The sequence below is a fragment of the Lepidochelys kempii genome, chromosome 9 (assembly GCF_965140285.1).
Source record: "Lepidochelys kempii isolate rLepKem1 chromosome 9, rLepKem1.hap1, whole genome shotgun sequence".
Lineage (NCBI taxonomy): Eukaryota > Metazoa > Chordata > Testudines > Cheloniidae > Lepidochelys > Lepidochelys kempii.
In genome coordinates this window covers 3,768,780-3,785,965 of record NC_136388.1, presented here as the reverse complement: position 1 = coordinate 3,785,965, position 17,186 = coordinate 3,768,780, and the positions used below count along the sequence as shown (strand labels likewise).

At 43.0% G+C, this 17,186-nt stretch overlaps 1 protein-coding gene across 2 annotated transcripts; it reads right to left on the bottom strand.

Annotated features, from left to right (window-relative positions):
• Positions 1 to 5,530: 5,530 nt before the first annotated feature.
• TMEM207 (transmembrane protein 207) lies at positions 5,531 to 12,070 on the bottom strand. Of its 2 annotated transcripts, none has more exons than XM_073359038.2 (5): positions 11,949 to 12,070; positions 9,922 to 9,959; positions 9,422 to 9,466; positions 7,798 to 7,940; positions 5,531 to 6,980 (listed from the first exon to the last, which is right to left on the bottom strand). In XM_073359038.2, exons 1-5 carry the CDS (start codon positions 12,021 to 12,023, stop codon positions 6,832 to 6,834), a joined length of 450 nt encoding a protein of 149 aa, XP_073215139.1. In that variant the 5' UTR covers positions 12,024 to 12,070; the 3' UTR covers positions 5,531 to 6,831. The 2 variants fall into 2 exon arrangements, with proteins under 2 accessions (XP_073215139.1, XP_073215138.1); XM_073359037.2 differs by having other exon boundaries at positions 5,531 to 6,124.
• Between the last annotated feature and the right edge of the window lie 5,116 nt (positions 12,071 to 17,186).

The window sequence follows — 17,186 nt, the reverse complement described above, 5'->3', positions numbered from 1 at the left end:
CTAATTCAGTACTTAACCATTCCTTTCCTGCGTTACACAAGGACAACATGGGTGAGGATGTAGAACTGGCCTTGTCTCATGATGAATGGATTGACTAGGAGCTGATATAACCGACTGTAAAATCCCTTTGATCTGAACCCTCTTTAAATCAAAACACTTCCTTATCCGAGTCAGAGCTATTTTACTGGGCATGAAATCTACAGCCCTTATGTCGGGCGTGGGTAGGCCTTTCTTCATTAGGGAAAAAAATGGTGTTTTTAACAAATTCACTAACACAAGTTAAATCCTAGTGTAGGCAAGGCAATTTTCAACACGGTTGCTAGTCACAGCAGACGGTGGGTGGGATCCCAAGTTTAACTCACCCAGTTCAGCAGGTGTTAAGCTGACACTCCTTGTCTAGCCGAGAGTTTTAGAGTGTGTGTTTGGCGTATGTTAGCTAATGTGACAGCATTGCATTTTACCCCCATCGAGACAAGGTGCTGGGCACATCCTCCGACTATTGGAACGGCTCTATTGGTCCAAGGGACATGATGAGTGTCCTTTAGGTGTATAAAGACCAGTGCTTTATGGAAAAATACCCATCGTTTGTAAATAACCCCTTTGATTAGTTTATTTCCTTCCCTGTAAGTAGATACTGATTTCCAATTGCAGCACACCCAATAAAATGGTCTTGCAATAAAACAATTAAATCTGTATTACCTATTCTTTGCCTGTAATATTCCACCCTTTCATTACTTTCCTCAGCCTCAGTTCACCATGTAAACAATATAGTTTGTTGTGACAGCTTATGATTAAACAATTTGCTGATGCAGAGGTCTGTATCCGCAAAAAGAAAAGGAGGACTTGCGGCACCTTAGAGACTAACCAATTTATTTGAGCATAAGCTTTCGTGAGCTACAGCTCACTTCATTGGATGCATGCAGTGGAAAATACAGTGGGGAGATTTATATACACAAAGAACATGAAACCGTGGATGTTACCATACCAAACCTAGGGTTGTGAGTTCAATCCTTGAGGGGGCCATTTAGGGATCTGGGGCAAAAATTGGAGATTGGTCCTGCTTTGAGCAGGGGGTTGGACTAGATGACCTCCTGAGGTCCCTTCCAACCCTGATATTCTATGATTCTACACACTGTAACGAGAGGGATCAGGTAAGGTGAGCTATTATATATTTAAATATAGTGTTTCCCTCCCCACCTGTTTTCATGAGTTATTTGCACCAGGCTCTGGTGCTTTTATTAGAATGAGGATGTGGATCCAGTGAGCACAGTTTTACTTAAACATTTTAGAATCAAAATGAAACACACACTGCGAAACACATGTAATTTCCAGTCCCCTCCTGCAGGATTTTCCCATGGTGGTGGGAGGAGAGGAGAGGTGCTTAGGTGATAGTCCTGCTAGATCATGATCTGTGTGATATAGATAACGTCCCTCCTGGAAATGAGGGGCAAAAGGCAGAGGCATAAATAGGAAGAGGCTTTAGGAAGAGGTCTGGTCTCTGATGATCGCTAACACTGGATCCCACTGCATATCACCGTCACTTGCTTTTCAAGATCTAGGAGCCTTTGCTGTGAGCTTTACATGCATCTGTGTATTTTAACCTGTTCTTAATGCTTCCAAATGGCAAACACTTCTGAAAAGAAAATCCATACAGAAGGAGCATTCATACAGGCTGCTTTCTGCATCGATGAGTTCCAAGAATGTGCAGCAGTATAAGCAAAAATGAGATTAGCTTGCATAACACAACGACTAAACAACAGGCCCTGGGTGCCCCACTTCTTTAAAGGGGAAACCAAAAGGCTTTTTACCTGTTAAGGTCGCCAGGATATTGAGTTCTTCCTGCAAATGTTGACAGCATTTAATAATAGTGAACAAATATATAATAATAAATAATACTGCTTAGCACTTGGAGTGATTTTGTCTTCAAAGCTTCTCAAGTATTAAGAAATTCAACTCTTAACAGGCAGGTGAGTTCTATTATCCCCATTTTACAGAGGGGAAAGCTGAGGCAGAGGGGTTAAGTGACTAGTCCAAGGCTACAGAAAAAATCAGTGTCAGAACTGAAGACACAACCCAGGTGCTCCTGGCTCTCAGTTTTATGTGCACATCAATAGACAACACCTTCCTTTTATAGATTTGAAGCATTATTAAGAGATACTTGAGCCCCTGTGCTGTGTGGACTGAGCTGACTTCAATGGAGCTCTCTTTGGTGGTGCAAGTATCTGGTGTCAGGGGGCTCACGGCAGAAACATGGCCTTAGTTTTGAAACTAAGAAAGGAACCAAAGAAAAACGTGTTTCAGCTTCTTTGCAGCATGCAGCCCAACAGACCTCCTGTAGGGCTAGATCCTGCGGTGCTCAGCACTGTCAAAGGGAGCTGAGGGCACCTTTCCAAGGGTATCCAAGACACACTTACAAAGTTGAGCCCATACTTGGATTAGCATCTTCAGCTCAGATTGCGAAAAAGCTTGAAATCCTGCCATCTAATGGCCCAGAGAAAAACAGCCACCTACGTCTGTCCTGCAAAATTGATTCCCCGTCCTCTCCCTCTACCCAAAAGACACCATCAAACAAATCATTCTAGACTAAAATACTGAGTCTTCGGATTGAGCTGGAAAACAGATCAGTGAGCATTTCTGTTATTTCCTGTTTTTTTGCATGTTGCTTGTCATTCTTGATTGATTTGCAAAGTAAATGCAAAGTAATGCACATTGGAAAACATAATCCCAACTATACATAAAAAAGAAAAGGAGTACTTGTGGCACCTTAGAGACTGTTACTGAAACCAACTATACATATAAAATGATGGGGTCTAAATTAGCTGTTACCACTCAAGAAAGAGATCTTGGAGTCATTGTGGATAATTCTCTGAAAACATCCACTCAATGTGCAGCAGGAGTCAAAAAAGCGAACAGAATGCTGGGAATCATTAAGAAAGGGATAGATAATAAGACAGACAATATCACATTGCCTCTAGATAAATCCATGGTACACCCACACCTTGAATACTGCGTGCAGATGTGGTCGCCCCATCTCAAAAAAAATCTATTGGAATTGGAAAAGGTTCAGAAAAGGGCAACAAAAATGATGAGGGGGTATGTAACAGCTGCCATATGAGGAGAGATTAATAAGACTGGGACTTTTCAGCTTGGAAAAGAGATGACTAAGGGGGGATATGATTGAGGTCTATAAAATCATGACTGGTGTGGAGAAAGGAAATAAGAAAGTGTTCTTTACTCCTTCTCATAACACAAGAACAAGGGGTCACCAAATGAAGTTAATAGGCAGCAGGTTTAAAACAAACAAAAGGAAGTATTTCTTCACACAACTCACAACCAACCTGTGGAACTCTTTGCCAGTGGATATTGTGAAGGCCAAGACTATAACAGGGTTAAAAAAAAAAAAAACTAGATAAGTTCATGGAGGATAGGTCCATCAAGGCTATTAGCCAGGATGGGCAGGGATGGTGTCCCTAGTCTCTGTTTGCCAGAAGCTGGGAATCGGCAACAGGGGATGGATCACTTGATGATTACCTGTTCTGTTCATTCCTTCTGGGGCACCTGGCATTAGCCACTGATTGAAGACAGGGCACTGGGCTAGATGGACCCTTGGTCTGACCCAGAATGACCGTTCTTATGTTTTTGTTTTCTCTTTGGAAACATCCCCCCAATATGTCCAGTCTGTATTAGATTTTGCTCAATTTTGCATTAGATCCAAAAGGCCATTGTGGCTTTTCCATCCAATTTACTGTATTTATGACTTTATTATTCAATCCTTGAATGGAGTGTTGAAGTGAAAGCCTCACTGTGCAGCCTTCCTCATGCCACTCCTTCATTTGCATCCTACTGGACCCCAGGCAATTAATCCTTCTACAGTTCATTATTTATTCACTATCAAGACTTAGCAACAGCAGATCCCAGAGCCAAAATATTCACCCCCTTATTGCCTTCCATGGTTTTTTCACATGATTTCCATTTCATTGCATTGTTAATATGCAGTGTCAGTTACGTTAGTTGGAAGGCAGTTATGGAGTGTCATCATTATTTCTCAGCACTATTACATCTGAAAGACAGAGATTTTTCAGCTGATACTTTATAAAAAAAATGTCTCGTCTTCCATTGTAACTCCTGGAAATAGAGCTCAGCCAAAGAGAAATATCTTCATCATGGCTGAGTGCTGCATGGGAACATAAGGCACAAAGTAAAGTGACTGTTCTCTGGAGAGACCACCTAGGGAACTCATTCCACCCATGCTGCTCTGGGGCAGCTCGGAGGGGCCAGGGACTGAGCGAAGAAATGCAACAGTGGATCTGCTACTGGATGGATCCACAAACCTAAATGCCTCCATGTAAGTAAGAGTAACTGTCATTATCCCCATTTTACAGACAGGGAAACTGAGGCACTGGACAGTGACATGACCAAGGTAACACATCATATCTGTGGCAGAGGGAGGAATAGACCCCAGGCATCCTGGCTCTGAGCCCAGTGCCTTACTCATTACCCAACACTGATTCTTGTGGGGCACATAGAGATTCCAGCTATTATGACAAACCACTGGTCATAAGCGGTGTAGCTGTTCCACGCCAAGCTCACCAATGGGGAGGAAAGTTCTTTTGCTCAAACCCTCTTGGATCCATGCCCTGGTGTACTTTTCATGGGGACAAATGCTCAGCCCTCCCACAATGTTACACTGGTGGACGGTGATAGATTGACAACTCCGGAGAGGAAGGTCTTCCATTTGTCCACTGCACATGTACAGCATGGGGAGTGACAGTGACCGCTTTCCCCATGCTTCAATACCCTGATGGGAACCGAGCTCATCCTGGAGTGCATCCTGACCTGGCTTGAAGGTTGTAGGTTGCCAGCATGAGTAGACGTGTGTCTGTGTGTATGAGAAGTTATATACCCAGCCCAGGCAGGGTAGAGTGTCAAAAGCAATATGAGTGCAGTGAGGTTCCTTAGAAAGGCAAGGTGGGGGAGGGATATATTTTTTATTGGACCAACTTCTGTTGGTGACAGAGAGACACCTGTTGAGCTACACAGAGTTCTTCTGCCGATCTGGGAAAGGAACTCCCAGCCTCAGAGCAAAATGCAAGTTTCCCTACACACTTCCCAGATGTCACCAGTATCCACTGGGTATATGCCTCTGATGACCTTCCCCTTGTAGATAATCCAGTGAAGTAGAGAGCAGTGTCAAGCATAACTGGCTCTTGTGGGCTGGGAATTTCAGATCAGTGAGCCAGACAAGGGCAGCAAGGTACCTTGGCCCAAGGTCTTCCTCATCCCCCCATGAAACAAAAACACCCCATACAACCGCATTGAGCCTTTTAGCGGATGGACCCTTCCCCCCCACAAGCTGCTCCTGGCACCCCCGTAGTGTTAAAGCCGGCTGCCCGGCGGTATTGTGGTCACATATGTCATCTCACAATCATGAATACGTCACAGCCTATTTCTGTGACTCTCGTTTTCTTTATCCCACAGCATTGTGGGGGTTATTACGGCAGATCGAGTATGCCACTGAACACAATGGGGTTAAACCATTTTATTTTTTGAATAACAAAAGCACCAAAATGTGAAACAAATCAAATTTTAAACCCCCGCAATAACACAGCAACCCTAACCTGTTCTCTGTGGCAAGCTCAATTTTGATGTGACCAAAAAGCCCCTTAATCACTATTGATAGTCTGTATCGCCCTCTGCTGGAAGTTGGCCTGAAGGTGGGTTACTTGAATCTTGTGAATAAGGTATTCAAAATAGGGGTGTATAGTGAAAAACTGAACTCTCCTGGCTTGTTAGCCACTCCAGTAATATGACTAGAAGGCGACATTCAATGAAATTAAAAGCAGCAACATATTTAGAACCAAGTAAATAATAATAAGTCAATAATGCTTTACGCAGAATAAAATACAGACCACCTATGGAGTTCACTGTGTTCGATTAATTATAAGCTATTGTTATTTCTAAGCCAAAACCAGAATCCTGGATCTCAGCACCTGAGAGGTTGGGAAGTCAGCAGGCCTGGAGCGTGGCAACGGGAAAGCAGGCAGTGGTCTCAAAGGCTGGTCCCCTTCCTGCCCTTTGGGGCTGGGCCGGCAGACAGAGCTGCGGGCTGACCACCATTCCTTTACTACAGTGGAGACAGTCACAATATTAATACTGAAATCAAGAGTATTTACATCAACTGAAAATAACCAAAGCAACATTTTAATTTGGTTCCGGCTGCACATGCCATGGTTCATGCTTTTCCTCTGCCGCCTTTAAAGCAGCTGTATTTTGCACTATCTGTGTCTTTTAAACCATGCTACACATTTCACGGGAGGCAAACAGCCCTTCACTTACATGGGGAATATTTACACCGCACTGCACAGTAGAACAGTGCAACTCTTAACGCCACGGGTGCCATGCTGGCTCGGTGCCAAATGACTGAAGCAAACCCATCTCTTTCTGCCTTGAGAAGCCACTGCCTAGTCATTTCCGAGCCTTCGCTCCTGTAAGGCAGTGAGTTGCAAGCACAGGGGAGGAATTAGGATATTTAATAGGCTAAATGTTCAGGCTGAACCAAAAATGCTCGGTACAGACAGACCTAAACTTTGGAGGAGCCTGAAGTTCAGATCCAGATCTTCAGCCTGCAGGGCCAGTGAAAACTTACTCTCTGCCGTGCAGTCCTCTGGCGTATGAAGGAAAAGTGGGTGTTGTTCTATTGGCATGTCGTTTCCCCTTTTAAGTTAAAAATAAAATACTTCCTCTGTCTCCCCTTCAGCCTTCTGGCTGATTCTGTTCTCACACTGGTGTCGATCTGGAGTAACACGGGGGGGAGGGGAATGAATCAGGCCCCTAGTGTTTGCCTGCCTTCATAATATCCTCGTAGGAAGGAGGCGATCCAGTCCCTCTGGTGCCGACGCGCAGGGCGGGAGAAGGGCACAGGTCTGGGTTTGGAGAGTGGGCGTGCACCCCGGAAAATGCACACGGGGAAGCATCACTTACTGGGAAGAGAAAAATGGAGCTTTTCTTGGTAACCATACGCCAGCCTTGAGTGAAACCACACATGGGGGACCGAGGTGACTGTGTGGGTGGGTGTGTATGGAGGGGGGGGACCTGATGATGACTTGAGAGCTACATTAGCTGGAGATATTGAAGTATCACGTGGCTCCAGTCACTTGAAAGAAAATTAGAAGAGAAATCTGCCGTGTCCATGTAGCAGCTGCAGCTCAGTGCTCTGGGACCAGCTAACTACCCGTTGTGGGTTGGGGAGCTCTGAATTCAATCTGCCAACACTAGGGGAGCCAAACGTTTGGTCTGGTGTGGTTTCCCCAGAGAGTCTATCGTTGACTCTCACCCCCTGGCCCAGGAAGCTACCAGGGTTTCCTCTTGGATTATCAGGGCTCACGCACTCAGCCTGATGGGACATCCTTGGGGTTTCTTCTGAGGGGTGATCATTTAAGATCTGATCCAATGCCTATTGAAGTTAATGGAAATACTCTTAGATATTCTAAGAGACCAGCCCTGGGTGCACGGTGGGAGGGGCTGAGCACAATTAACCCAGTGCCTATGTGCCATTGTGACAATGTTCCAATGAATCTAATGATTGTTTTAAATGCCCCATGAGATGGACATCTTTCCAGGAAGGAAGCCCAGGGCAGTAACTCTCATCTGGATGGGAGGCAAGATCACTGAATTGAATGCAGCATCACTTTACCTATGGAGTCAGTGATCTATGGCCCTGCCACTGAGTTTGGCGTGGACCCGACAGGAGCAGGTTTAGCAATGAGAAGCCCCGCAAAGATCTAAATGGAGACTAACCACCAAGAGAATCGGAGTCACTGAGTGCAAACACGGCAAGTGTGCGCCGGGAGGGGAAGCTGCTCCGTTGTTTCAGCCAGCACTGCAGGCAGAAGAGAATCCCACAGGACAGGATCGTGGCCAGAAAGAATAAGATCAGTAACCTGAGGCCGAGACACAGACATGGAACAATCAACAGCAGGTGGTAACTGCAAATGGTTTCAGAAATGAGAGGCAGGAGGGCAGGGTTTTGGGAGACTGAGAAGATTTGATCTGCAGAAGAGAAGAGACCTGCTAACTAAGAGAAGGGCAAAGTTGGTCCAATTATTGAAATTCTCTTGCACAAAAAACTTCAAATCATTTACTGCAAAACCTCTTTTTTGTGTCGGGGAGAGGGGGAGTTTTTGGACCAGAATTGCACAGACTGTTGCAGCCAGTGGTCAAAGTCCCATCAGTTGCTCCTGTGCTTTGGATCATAGAATCATAGAATATCAGGGTTGGAAGGGACCTCAGGAGGTCATCTAGTCCAACCCCCTGCTCAAAGCAGGACCAATCCCCAACTAAATCATCCCAGCCAGGGCTTTGTCAAGCCTGACCTTAAAAACTTCTAAGGAAGGAGATTCGACCACCTCCCTAGGTAACGCATTCCAGTGTTTCACCACCCTCCTAGTGAAATAGTGTTTCCTAATATCCAACCTAGAGCTCCCCCACTGCAACTTGAGAGCATTGCTCCTTATTCTGTCAGCTGCCATCACAGAGAACAGCCGAGCTCCATCCTCTTTGGAACCCCCTTTCAGGTAGTTGAAGGCTTCTGTCAAATCCCCCCTCATTCTTCTCTTCCACAGACTAAATAAGCCCTGTTCCCTCAGCCTCTCCTTGTAAGTCATGTGCCCCAGCACCCTGATTGTTTTTGTTGTCCTCTACTGGGCTCTCTCCAATTTATTCACATCCTTTCTGTAGTTGGGGGCCCAAAACTGGATGCAATACTCCAGAGGATCAGGTCCTCCCAGCTGGCTGGCTTTTTTCTGAAAATTTAGAATTTTTGCAAAAACACTTTTCATGAAGAATTTTGCTTTTTTTTCCATTAAAAATGTCCAGCTGATCCCCTCTGCTGTCCGCAAACAGTGAAGGGGATGTGGAAAAATGATCCAGTCAGGTCAGAACACAAAATAGTGGGCTTAAGCACAGAAAATTCAGATGAAATGTGAGGAGAAATGTTCCTTGCTATCAATTGCTCTTTCCATATCTATAACTGGGTGAATTTTTTCAGTCAAATAGTTTATTTGCTGAAAAATGCAATTTCAGGTCAAATTAGGCAAATACTGTCAGTCAAATAAAAAATGAAAAAAAATTTAAAAAGTCAAAACGGTGCAGTTCCACAATTTCAAAATGAAACCTGGCAACTTTTTGTTTCAAAATGGCATTTTATTTTTATTTTATTTAGAAATTTAGCTAGATTTTTTTTTAAAGGGCAGCAACATCCAAAAACATAAAAAAACACAAAACAAAACCCAGACCTCACAAAACCAAAAATACTTTAATTTTGGTTCTACCCCAAATTAAATTATTCACTCAGCTTTCCTGTCTATATATCAGTACAGACTTTTTTTTGCCAATTCTGTCTTTAGAATGGATCAGTACTCACCAGACATACCAGGCACTGAGGCTCTCCTCGTTGTAATTAACACACCTAGCAATTAAAGAAACAGACAACATGTTGGGACATGAAATCAATTGAAGTGCTGCCCTTAACCTGAGTGGTGGAAGAACCAGCACCATTAATGAATTTGTAGGAGTACAGCATTTAATTAATGGGATGTGTTTAAATGCAAATGTGTATAACTGTTTTCCTTCAAATATATTGTACATCACAATCATTCTTTCTATGTTAACAAAACAACAAAATTATACATTATCATAAGAAACAGCTCGGTATCTCCTCTTTGTATTTCTCTCTGTCTGAAGAAAAATTAAGCTCAAACAGCCATGGTTAGCATGCTTGCTATCCCTTTTTATATTAATGGTATGCACATGGTACTCTTGTTTAGAGCATCTAGATTATTTTGTGTTTCCTTACTTTGCATTGCCTGTAAAATTCCAAATACAAAATAAAAACCGGTGAGAATGTGGAGTGAGAGTACTTACGCTTCATCAGGGTCACATTTCGGATCAGAGTCTGCTAACTGAAACACACATGTAAATCAGTCAGGGCAAATACAGTATCTTATTAGTAGAATCCTTTTATATTTGAACTGAAAAGCACCTACAGACAAAGTTGGGGCCTGATCTTGAGACTGTTACTTGTGTGAGCAGTCCCATTGATTTTGTATGCCTAAGTAAGGAAGACTAATATTTTTGATAAAGGTTCTTGGATTGGGCCCATAATTTTTTCTGTTAATGGCCGGATCCAGCTCCTGTGGAAGGCAGCAGAAAGTCTCCCATCTAGTTTGATCAGATCCTTAGTTTTCTAATAACAGCTAGGAGAAAGACACCCTATTACGATGTTTAGTGTTAGTGGGTGAAGTATGTTTTTGCTAAGTGACATGTCAAAGTCCAAGAGCAAAGAGATACGAACAAGCATAAACAGAAATGTTTACAACACTGGCATTGATTTGTTATTCAAAATTGGTTACTGGACAGTTTCTGTGAATAATTGTGGGTGTGTAGCTCCTTTGCAAGATGTGCACTGTGAAGGTTCAATATTTGTCATTTGAGTCATTTTGGAATGTTTCTGTTCCATGACTGGAGGAATGTGCGACTCTTAGAATCAGGTTTTTGGTGTGAATCTTTGCAACTATGAATCTGAAAGTTGCTTTGGGGGAATATTTTATAACATTCACTTAAATCTGGCAAACAGTCCTGCCGCTAACTGCATCTTCCAGCTTATATGTGGAAAGTGAACAAAGCAGTTGAAAAACACAAGCTGAATCAAATCCATTAAAAATCTCAAATGAACATCAGTGGTAATTTTTGGACATATTTTCCCAGCTCTGTTGCAGAAAACTTTCAATCAAATATCAAGTTGCAGTAAAATAATGGTACAGTATAAATAAAATGAGACAAATTAGATTTAGAGCATAGATAAAAAGTTATGTATAATTTGCAGATAAGTACTATACTTCGTATTTCTTTTTGCATGTGTCTGACGGGCATATAAATTTGTGTCCTCCTTTGAGGCAAAACCGAAAAGGTCTTTTACATAAAAGACAGATTTCTATTTGGACAGATCACATATCACATTTCTAATTAGCAGGGATCAGTGTAAAAGCTATGTTGAACAATGCTAGCAACACCCCAAACAGCAAGAAATCATCTTACAAATCTATATAATGAGCCAATCCTGTCTGCATTGCCATTAACCTTGAAAGGAACAGAATCAGTCCCCAGGTATAACAAAAGGCCCTGTGTGTAACGAATCCTTCAGATAAAACACTATCTATGAAATTTCATGGATGATTTAAAATGAAATGGGGAACAGAAAGAGACCAAGAAAAATGAACTTTTCCAGATGTGCCCTTTTCAAATTGCGCTCATCTGCCATGTCAAACACACATGGTAGGGCATCATTTTTTAATTGTTTGCCTCACTTCTGCCAATTATGAGGAGAGCAGGTGAAAAAAACTAAGACCATTTATCACCAGGATCACGTGTGGCTGTGAGTGCTTTTTATGGCTGAATGAAGACATGTGACTTATCTTTCACATTCTTTAAATGTCTTAGTGTGAAGCCATCACTCCTTATGTTCCTGGCACACATAAATACCTGAATAACACTGTAGATAGATAGATAAACTGTCTTCAATGAAATCCTACTAATTCAGCTGGAGACATGCACTTTCTAATTTCAACAGCCATATATTGAATAAAAGGATTCATATACTAGAAGAAAAATATCAGTACATTAGATGGAATTGGTTGTGAATATAAAATCCCAACTACTTGGCAGGCCTTTACAAATATCTTTAAAATGTTTCAGAGTAACAGCCGTGTTAGTCTGTATTTGCAAAAAGAAAAGGAGTACTTGTGGCACCTTAGCGACTAACCAATTTATTTGAGCATGAGCTTTCGTGAGCTACAAAATGTTGTTATTGCCAAGTTATCCCAAGAATAAAAACATGCTCAACAGAGCCCTAAAATCAATCAAAGTCTGACCCCAGTAAAAGATTTTGTTACCTGGAATAATGTCAGACACAGGCCTCCAATTTCTGAGATCAGCCAGGTGAGACACGGAGCTTTGGGTCTCCACATTGTTAACAACAGAAACCCTTGTAAGGCTCTGTTTATAGCTGCAGCTATATGATCACATGTGATCTGGAACGTTTACACATCCCTATAAATTGTCCTTTGAGCAATGGAATACATTATCCAATAGTTCCTTGTGACTCTGGAATAATAGCCAGGGAATGAATGCTGCTTTGCATGAACACACTCAAATAGCCAGGAGTCCTAACTGAATATTAGTTTGAGGTCGGCACCTTGCAAATGTTCCGATCCTTTTGTAGCTTTCAAAAACTCCTGTTGCTAATGCCTGGTTCCATAGTAACACAACATTGTACATTTACCTGGACCTGCTGCAAATACAGGACTAAATCCTGCAGGCCTAAGTCGCAGGAAGAGGCCTTACACAAGTAATGTTGTTGACTTCAATGAGAGAGAGAGAGAGAGTAAGGATGGCTGGCTTACATCAACAGGGGGAAATCATGCTTGCTTGACTCATGCAGATAGTTCCATCAGCTTCAGTGCATCAGCAGAATAGAGTGAGCAGGGTATGGCACAGAGGGCTTATTTTTGGATACATATCCCTCTTTTGTTTGTATGCTTTGGGCTTTGGAGGTTTTATCCTTGTACCATTATTGTATCGCACATGATCTCAGAAAGAGCATGCATTTATTGGCTGTACTTCAGCTGTGAGAGGTACAAGGAAAGCATTTCCTCTAGGGCTGGATCCAAAGCTCACTGAAGTAAACTGGAAGATGTCCATTGACTTTGAAGAGCTTTGGATTGTGCCATTGATCTTTAATTTCTAACAGTGAAAGAAGCACTGAGAACTATTTCTTGAGCCTCCGGGGTTGTCATCCCCTTTCTCAGGGCAGATTCTGGCATAATTCCAAGTAGGAATAGGTGATCCAATTCAGATAAAAGTATAAACCAACCCAAATCTGTGCCCATCCCTCAAGATGAAACCGAGCCTTGAGAGTCAAAAGTTTGGTTGATTGTTCTTCGTTGTCATGTGACTGGCATCATCCTGATCTGGTTTGAACATGGCAGTGCCAAATTAAATAGCAGGAAAAACGATATTTCCACACTGCCTCCAGGCAGAGCTGAAGTGGGAAACACCACACAGAGATCATGAGAACTGTTTTGTGTGAAATTTCAAACCCTCTTTTCCAGATCATAGAGGTTTGGTGAATTCAGGCAACGTAAGAACTGTATAATTATTATTATTATACAGTTCCACCCAGTCAGTGGTGCATTGAGCCGAGTGCTGTACGTACAGATAGCTAGAGACAGCACCTGCTTACAACCTAGACAGAGGAGATAGTCAAAGTATGCCCATTTTACTGATAGGGAACTGAGGCAGAGAGAGAGAGAGAGACCAAGTAACTAACAAGTCACAGGGAGTCTGTAGCAAAGCTCAGAATCAAGCCCCCACCAGGTGACTCTCAGGCCAATGCCTTAACCATAAACCCATCCTTCCTCCATACCAGGACAGGACAGGGTCCAGTCTAGTCAGTGTCTGTAGTTTGTCTCTGACAGTGGCCAATGCTAGCTGCTTCAGAGGAAGATGTAAGACCCACTTCAGTGTACCTAATACATATATAATGTTAAGATGGTTGAGTCTTCTTCAGCCTGTTCCTACCCACTCCAGGTGGCTGCTATCTTCAGATGACGCAGCCCAGTGGCACATTCTTCCTTCTGGTGTAGCAGGATCTATTAGCCATTCTGATGGGGCTGCTGATCTGACCACTGCAGAATGTAAATTCACACCAAAGAACCACAATTTATGCCCAGGGGAGAGTCATAGGACAGTAAATGCTTGGAGTTTGCAAGTCCCGTTAGACCCATGTTCTCAGATGTCCTTCTTTGGCCTTCACAAATGCAGTCTTGCCCTGCTGATATCCATTCAGAATGCTGCTGCAAAGACCATTTTACTTGTCTGTTTCTTTGTCCATGTCATCCCTCTCTTTGGATCCCTCCACTTTCTCCCCCTTCTCTGTCACATCAATCATGAGCTGCTTGTCTTCACTTTTGAGGCCTTTCCTGGCCTAGCCCCACCCTACCCATCATCTCTCATTCAGTATCGAGAGGTCAGCTCTCACCTCCAGCCAGCCCATGATCCCAGCCTCCATTACTTTCTGGTTCAATTTTCAAAAAATCAACTTCATGCTTTCTCCCATGCTACCCGTCATGCTTGGGAGGAGCCCCGCATAAACATCCACAAAGCTCCCTCCTTGTTCTCTTTCAAAACCCTCCCTAAAACTCGCTTTTGCCATGATGCCCACAAAAAACTTGACAATAGTTAGACCACTGGTATAGTGAGACCAGAGCTGATCATGCTGAGCAATATTGGTTCATTGTTTCCTAGTGCGCCTCCATCTGCCTGTAGCCATCTGTCGTCTCTTGCCTTATACTCAGACTAGGGCTCCTTGGTGCTATGGTAGAATAATAAAAATAAAATTGAGCACAGTATATTGTGCATGTAAAGCTGTGTGTATGAATGGCACCAATTTTTCAATTAATGTGCAGCACGTAAATTCAAAGAATCCTAGAATCGTAGGACTGGAAGGGACATCGAGAGGTCATCTAGTCCAGTCCCCTGCACTCAAGGAAGGACTAAGCATTATCTAGGCCATCCCTGACAGGTGTTTGTCTAACCTGCTCTTAAAAATCCCCAATGATGGAGATTCCACAACCTCACGAGGAAATTTATTCCAGTGTTTAACCACCTTGACAGTTAGGAAGTTTTTCCTAATGTCCAACCTAAACCTCCCTTGTTGCAATTTAAGCCCGTTGCTTCTTGTTGTATCCTCAGAGGTGAAGAAAAACAATTTTTCTCCCTCCTCCTTGTAACTCTTTTCTGTACTTGAAAACTGGTATCATGTCCCCTCTCAGTCGTCTCTTCTCCAGACTAAACAAACCCAATTTTTTCAATTTTCCCTCATAGGTCATGTTTTCTAGACCTTTAGTCATTGTTGCTGCTCTTCTCTGGACTTTCTCCAATTTGTACACATCTTTCCTGAAATGTGGCCCACAGAACTGGACACAATACTCCAGTTGAGGCCTAATCAGCACAGAGCAGAGTGGAAGAATTACTTCTCGTGTCTTGCTTACAACACTCCTGCTAATACATGCCAGAATGATGTTTGCTTTTTTTGCAACAGTGTTACACTGTTGACTCATATTTAGCTTGTGGTCCACTATGACCCCCAGATCCCTTTCTGCAATAATGTAACAATAATGTGAGCAAAAGGTATCTGGAAACCAAAGATCCATGTGGCTTTGCTATGGATAGGTAAATTTGCTTAGATACCAAGGATAGATGCATAGAATTGTTATTGCTAAAGCATAGCTGGAAAACTCTTTGCACTTTAGCTTTGTTTGTAACAAAACAGCCAACTCTGGTTTGTTTGACATTCATTACTAGATTGTCACTGAGGCTTACAGCCCATGGCTGAAATGCACCATTAATTTTGGGCCTTGCAGATTTAACACAAAGGGTGTTGCTGGGAATGAGTTTTGCGATAATTTAAAGTTAAACATTATGCAGTGATGCCATCATGTGTGGTAACCATTGACAAAGCTATAGTAATAGTCAGGTATACCTCTCTGGGTTGTTTTTTTTTTCAGCTGAAGAGGTGTGCAGTTTCAATAACATTGGGCACACAAAATCAATCCCGTTTTGTTAATTATTATTAAAGCTTCATATGGGCCTGATTCAGATTCAGCTTTCTCAAAGTTTGGGCTATTTGGATCTGCTTTGAGCCCGTCTCTTCTTAAGGGCAAGCTTCTGCCCCGGCACTCTCAGGCAGGGATGTAGAGGAGGCAGGTTGTGGATGGAGTCCTGGGAAGGAATTCTAGCTTATTGAGCCAGTGTTACTTCTGGGGGCTCGCAGGGTGGGGATGCAGAGTGGTAGCTCTGCCATCTTCATAGCAATGTGCTCTGAACAGGAGTATCTCTCATACATTGGAGGGGACATTCGTACCATGCCATAGAAAAGGCTGAATAAGCCAGTGCTATTTGCTCAACTTCTTTCTGTTCAGCTTTGTTAACTGACTTAATCGTCATACCCATTCCTGAGCTTTTCTTTAAAAAAAAAATCTAAAATTCTAAATTCTAAATAAATTCTAAATTCTGCATAAAAATGTGTTCTCAGCATTGGTAGGTAAACCTTGTTACCTGTACAATTTCAACCTTCAAAGAAATGGTCCATCACTGAACTGATTTCAGAATTCTTCCTCTTGCAATTATTTCCCTGAAATTCCCTACCTGCACTTCAGTAAGATATCATTATCAAGAACTCCAGTGCAGAACACAGAATTGCTTCAGTTAAGAGCTGCTCAGTGGATCATCCCTGCCATGTCTCCATGGGCACAGTGAGATCCCTTATTGAAAAGTAAAAGAACTTTTTTCAGGGTTGATCTCCACCAGTGCCCACCTTCCTACAGTCATAGGAAACTGACCACATGGATATATCCATCTAATCCCAAGGGATGATCCCCGCTCACTTCTCTAGATGAAGTTCCCTACCAGGACTTCCTAGTATAGTGGTTCTCAAACTATGGCTCATGTGGTCAGTCTGTGGATCCCTTCCTGGTGCTTCTGCAACAAGGGGCACATCTCAATCCCTAAGCCACCATGGACTGAGAGGTGGGAAGTTGAGGTGGGCCCATGAAAATCTCTCTCTTTTGCTTAAGGAGAGGTCCAGACACTGAAAAGCTAGAGAACTGCTGTTCTACATAAAATTGGTTCCTGACCTCAATTTATTGATCAGCTGAAACCTGTGAATCTAAGCAAGGGTCCCTGTACCAGTAGTAAGGGATCTAGGGCCTGAAACAAAAAATCAGGGCAAGCCTTGTTCCAGAGAGATCACTGGAACATGTGCAGTATGATTTCCAGCATAAGGGCCCCATCCTTCAAATGCTCCTGGTAAGAGGTCTTCCTACCATGACCAACCCCACTGCAGTCAGTATTTTGCAGCAGAGAGCCTAAAACCCTTGGGTGTCGTGTTTTCTCGTCCTAGGGTTTCTCATGGAATCTCTCTCCTCTTTCCCTCCAAAAGTGCAACATGTGCCCAATAAACCTTCACTCCATGGGCTTCTACTGATGACCAGGTTTTGTTTTCCTCTCTCCCGATCTGAATTGGTGTCCCTCTCTCCACTTGGGCTCTGGAGGCTGCCTTCGATGGGCTG

Bases quoted from the DNA above. Each gene is read 5' to 3' on its own strand.
- TMEM207 (XM_073359037.2), bottom strand. From the start codon at position 12,023: ATGTGGAGACCCAAAGCTCCGTGTCTCACCTGGCTGATCTCAGAAATT. The intron at 9,960-11,948 runs GTAACAAAATCT...TGTGTGTTTCAG, and splicing joins TGTGTCTGACATTATTCCAG to TTAGCAGACTCTGATCCGAA. The intron at 7,941-9,421 runs GTGAGTACTGAT...TCTCGGCCTCAG, and splicing joins CTCAGTGCCTGGTATGTCTG to GTTACTGATCTTATTCTTTC.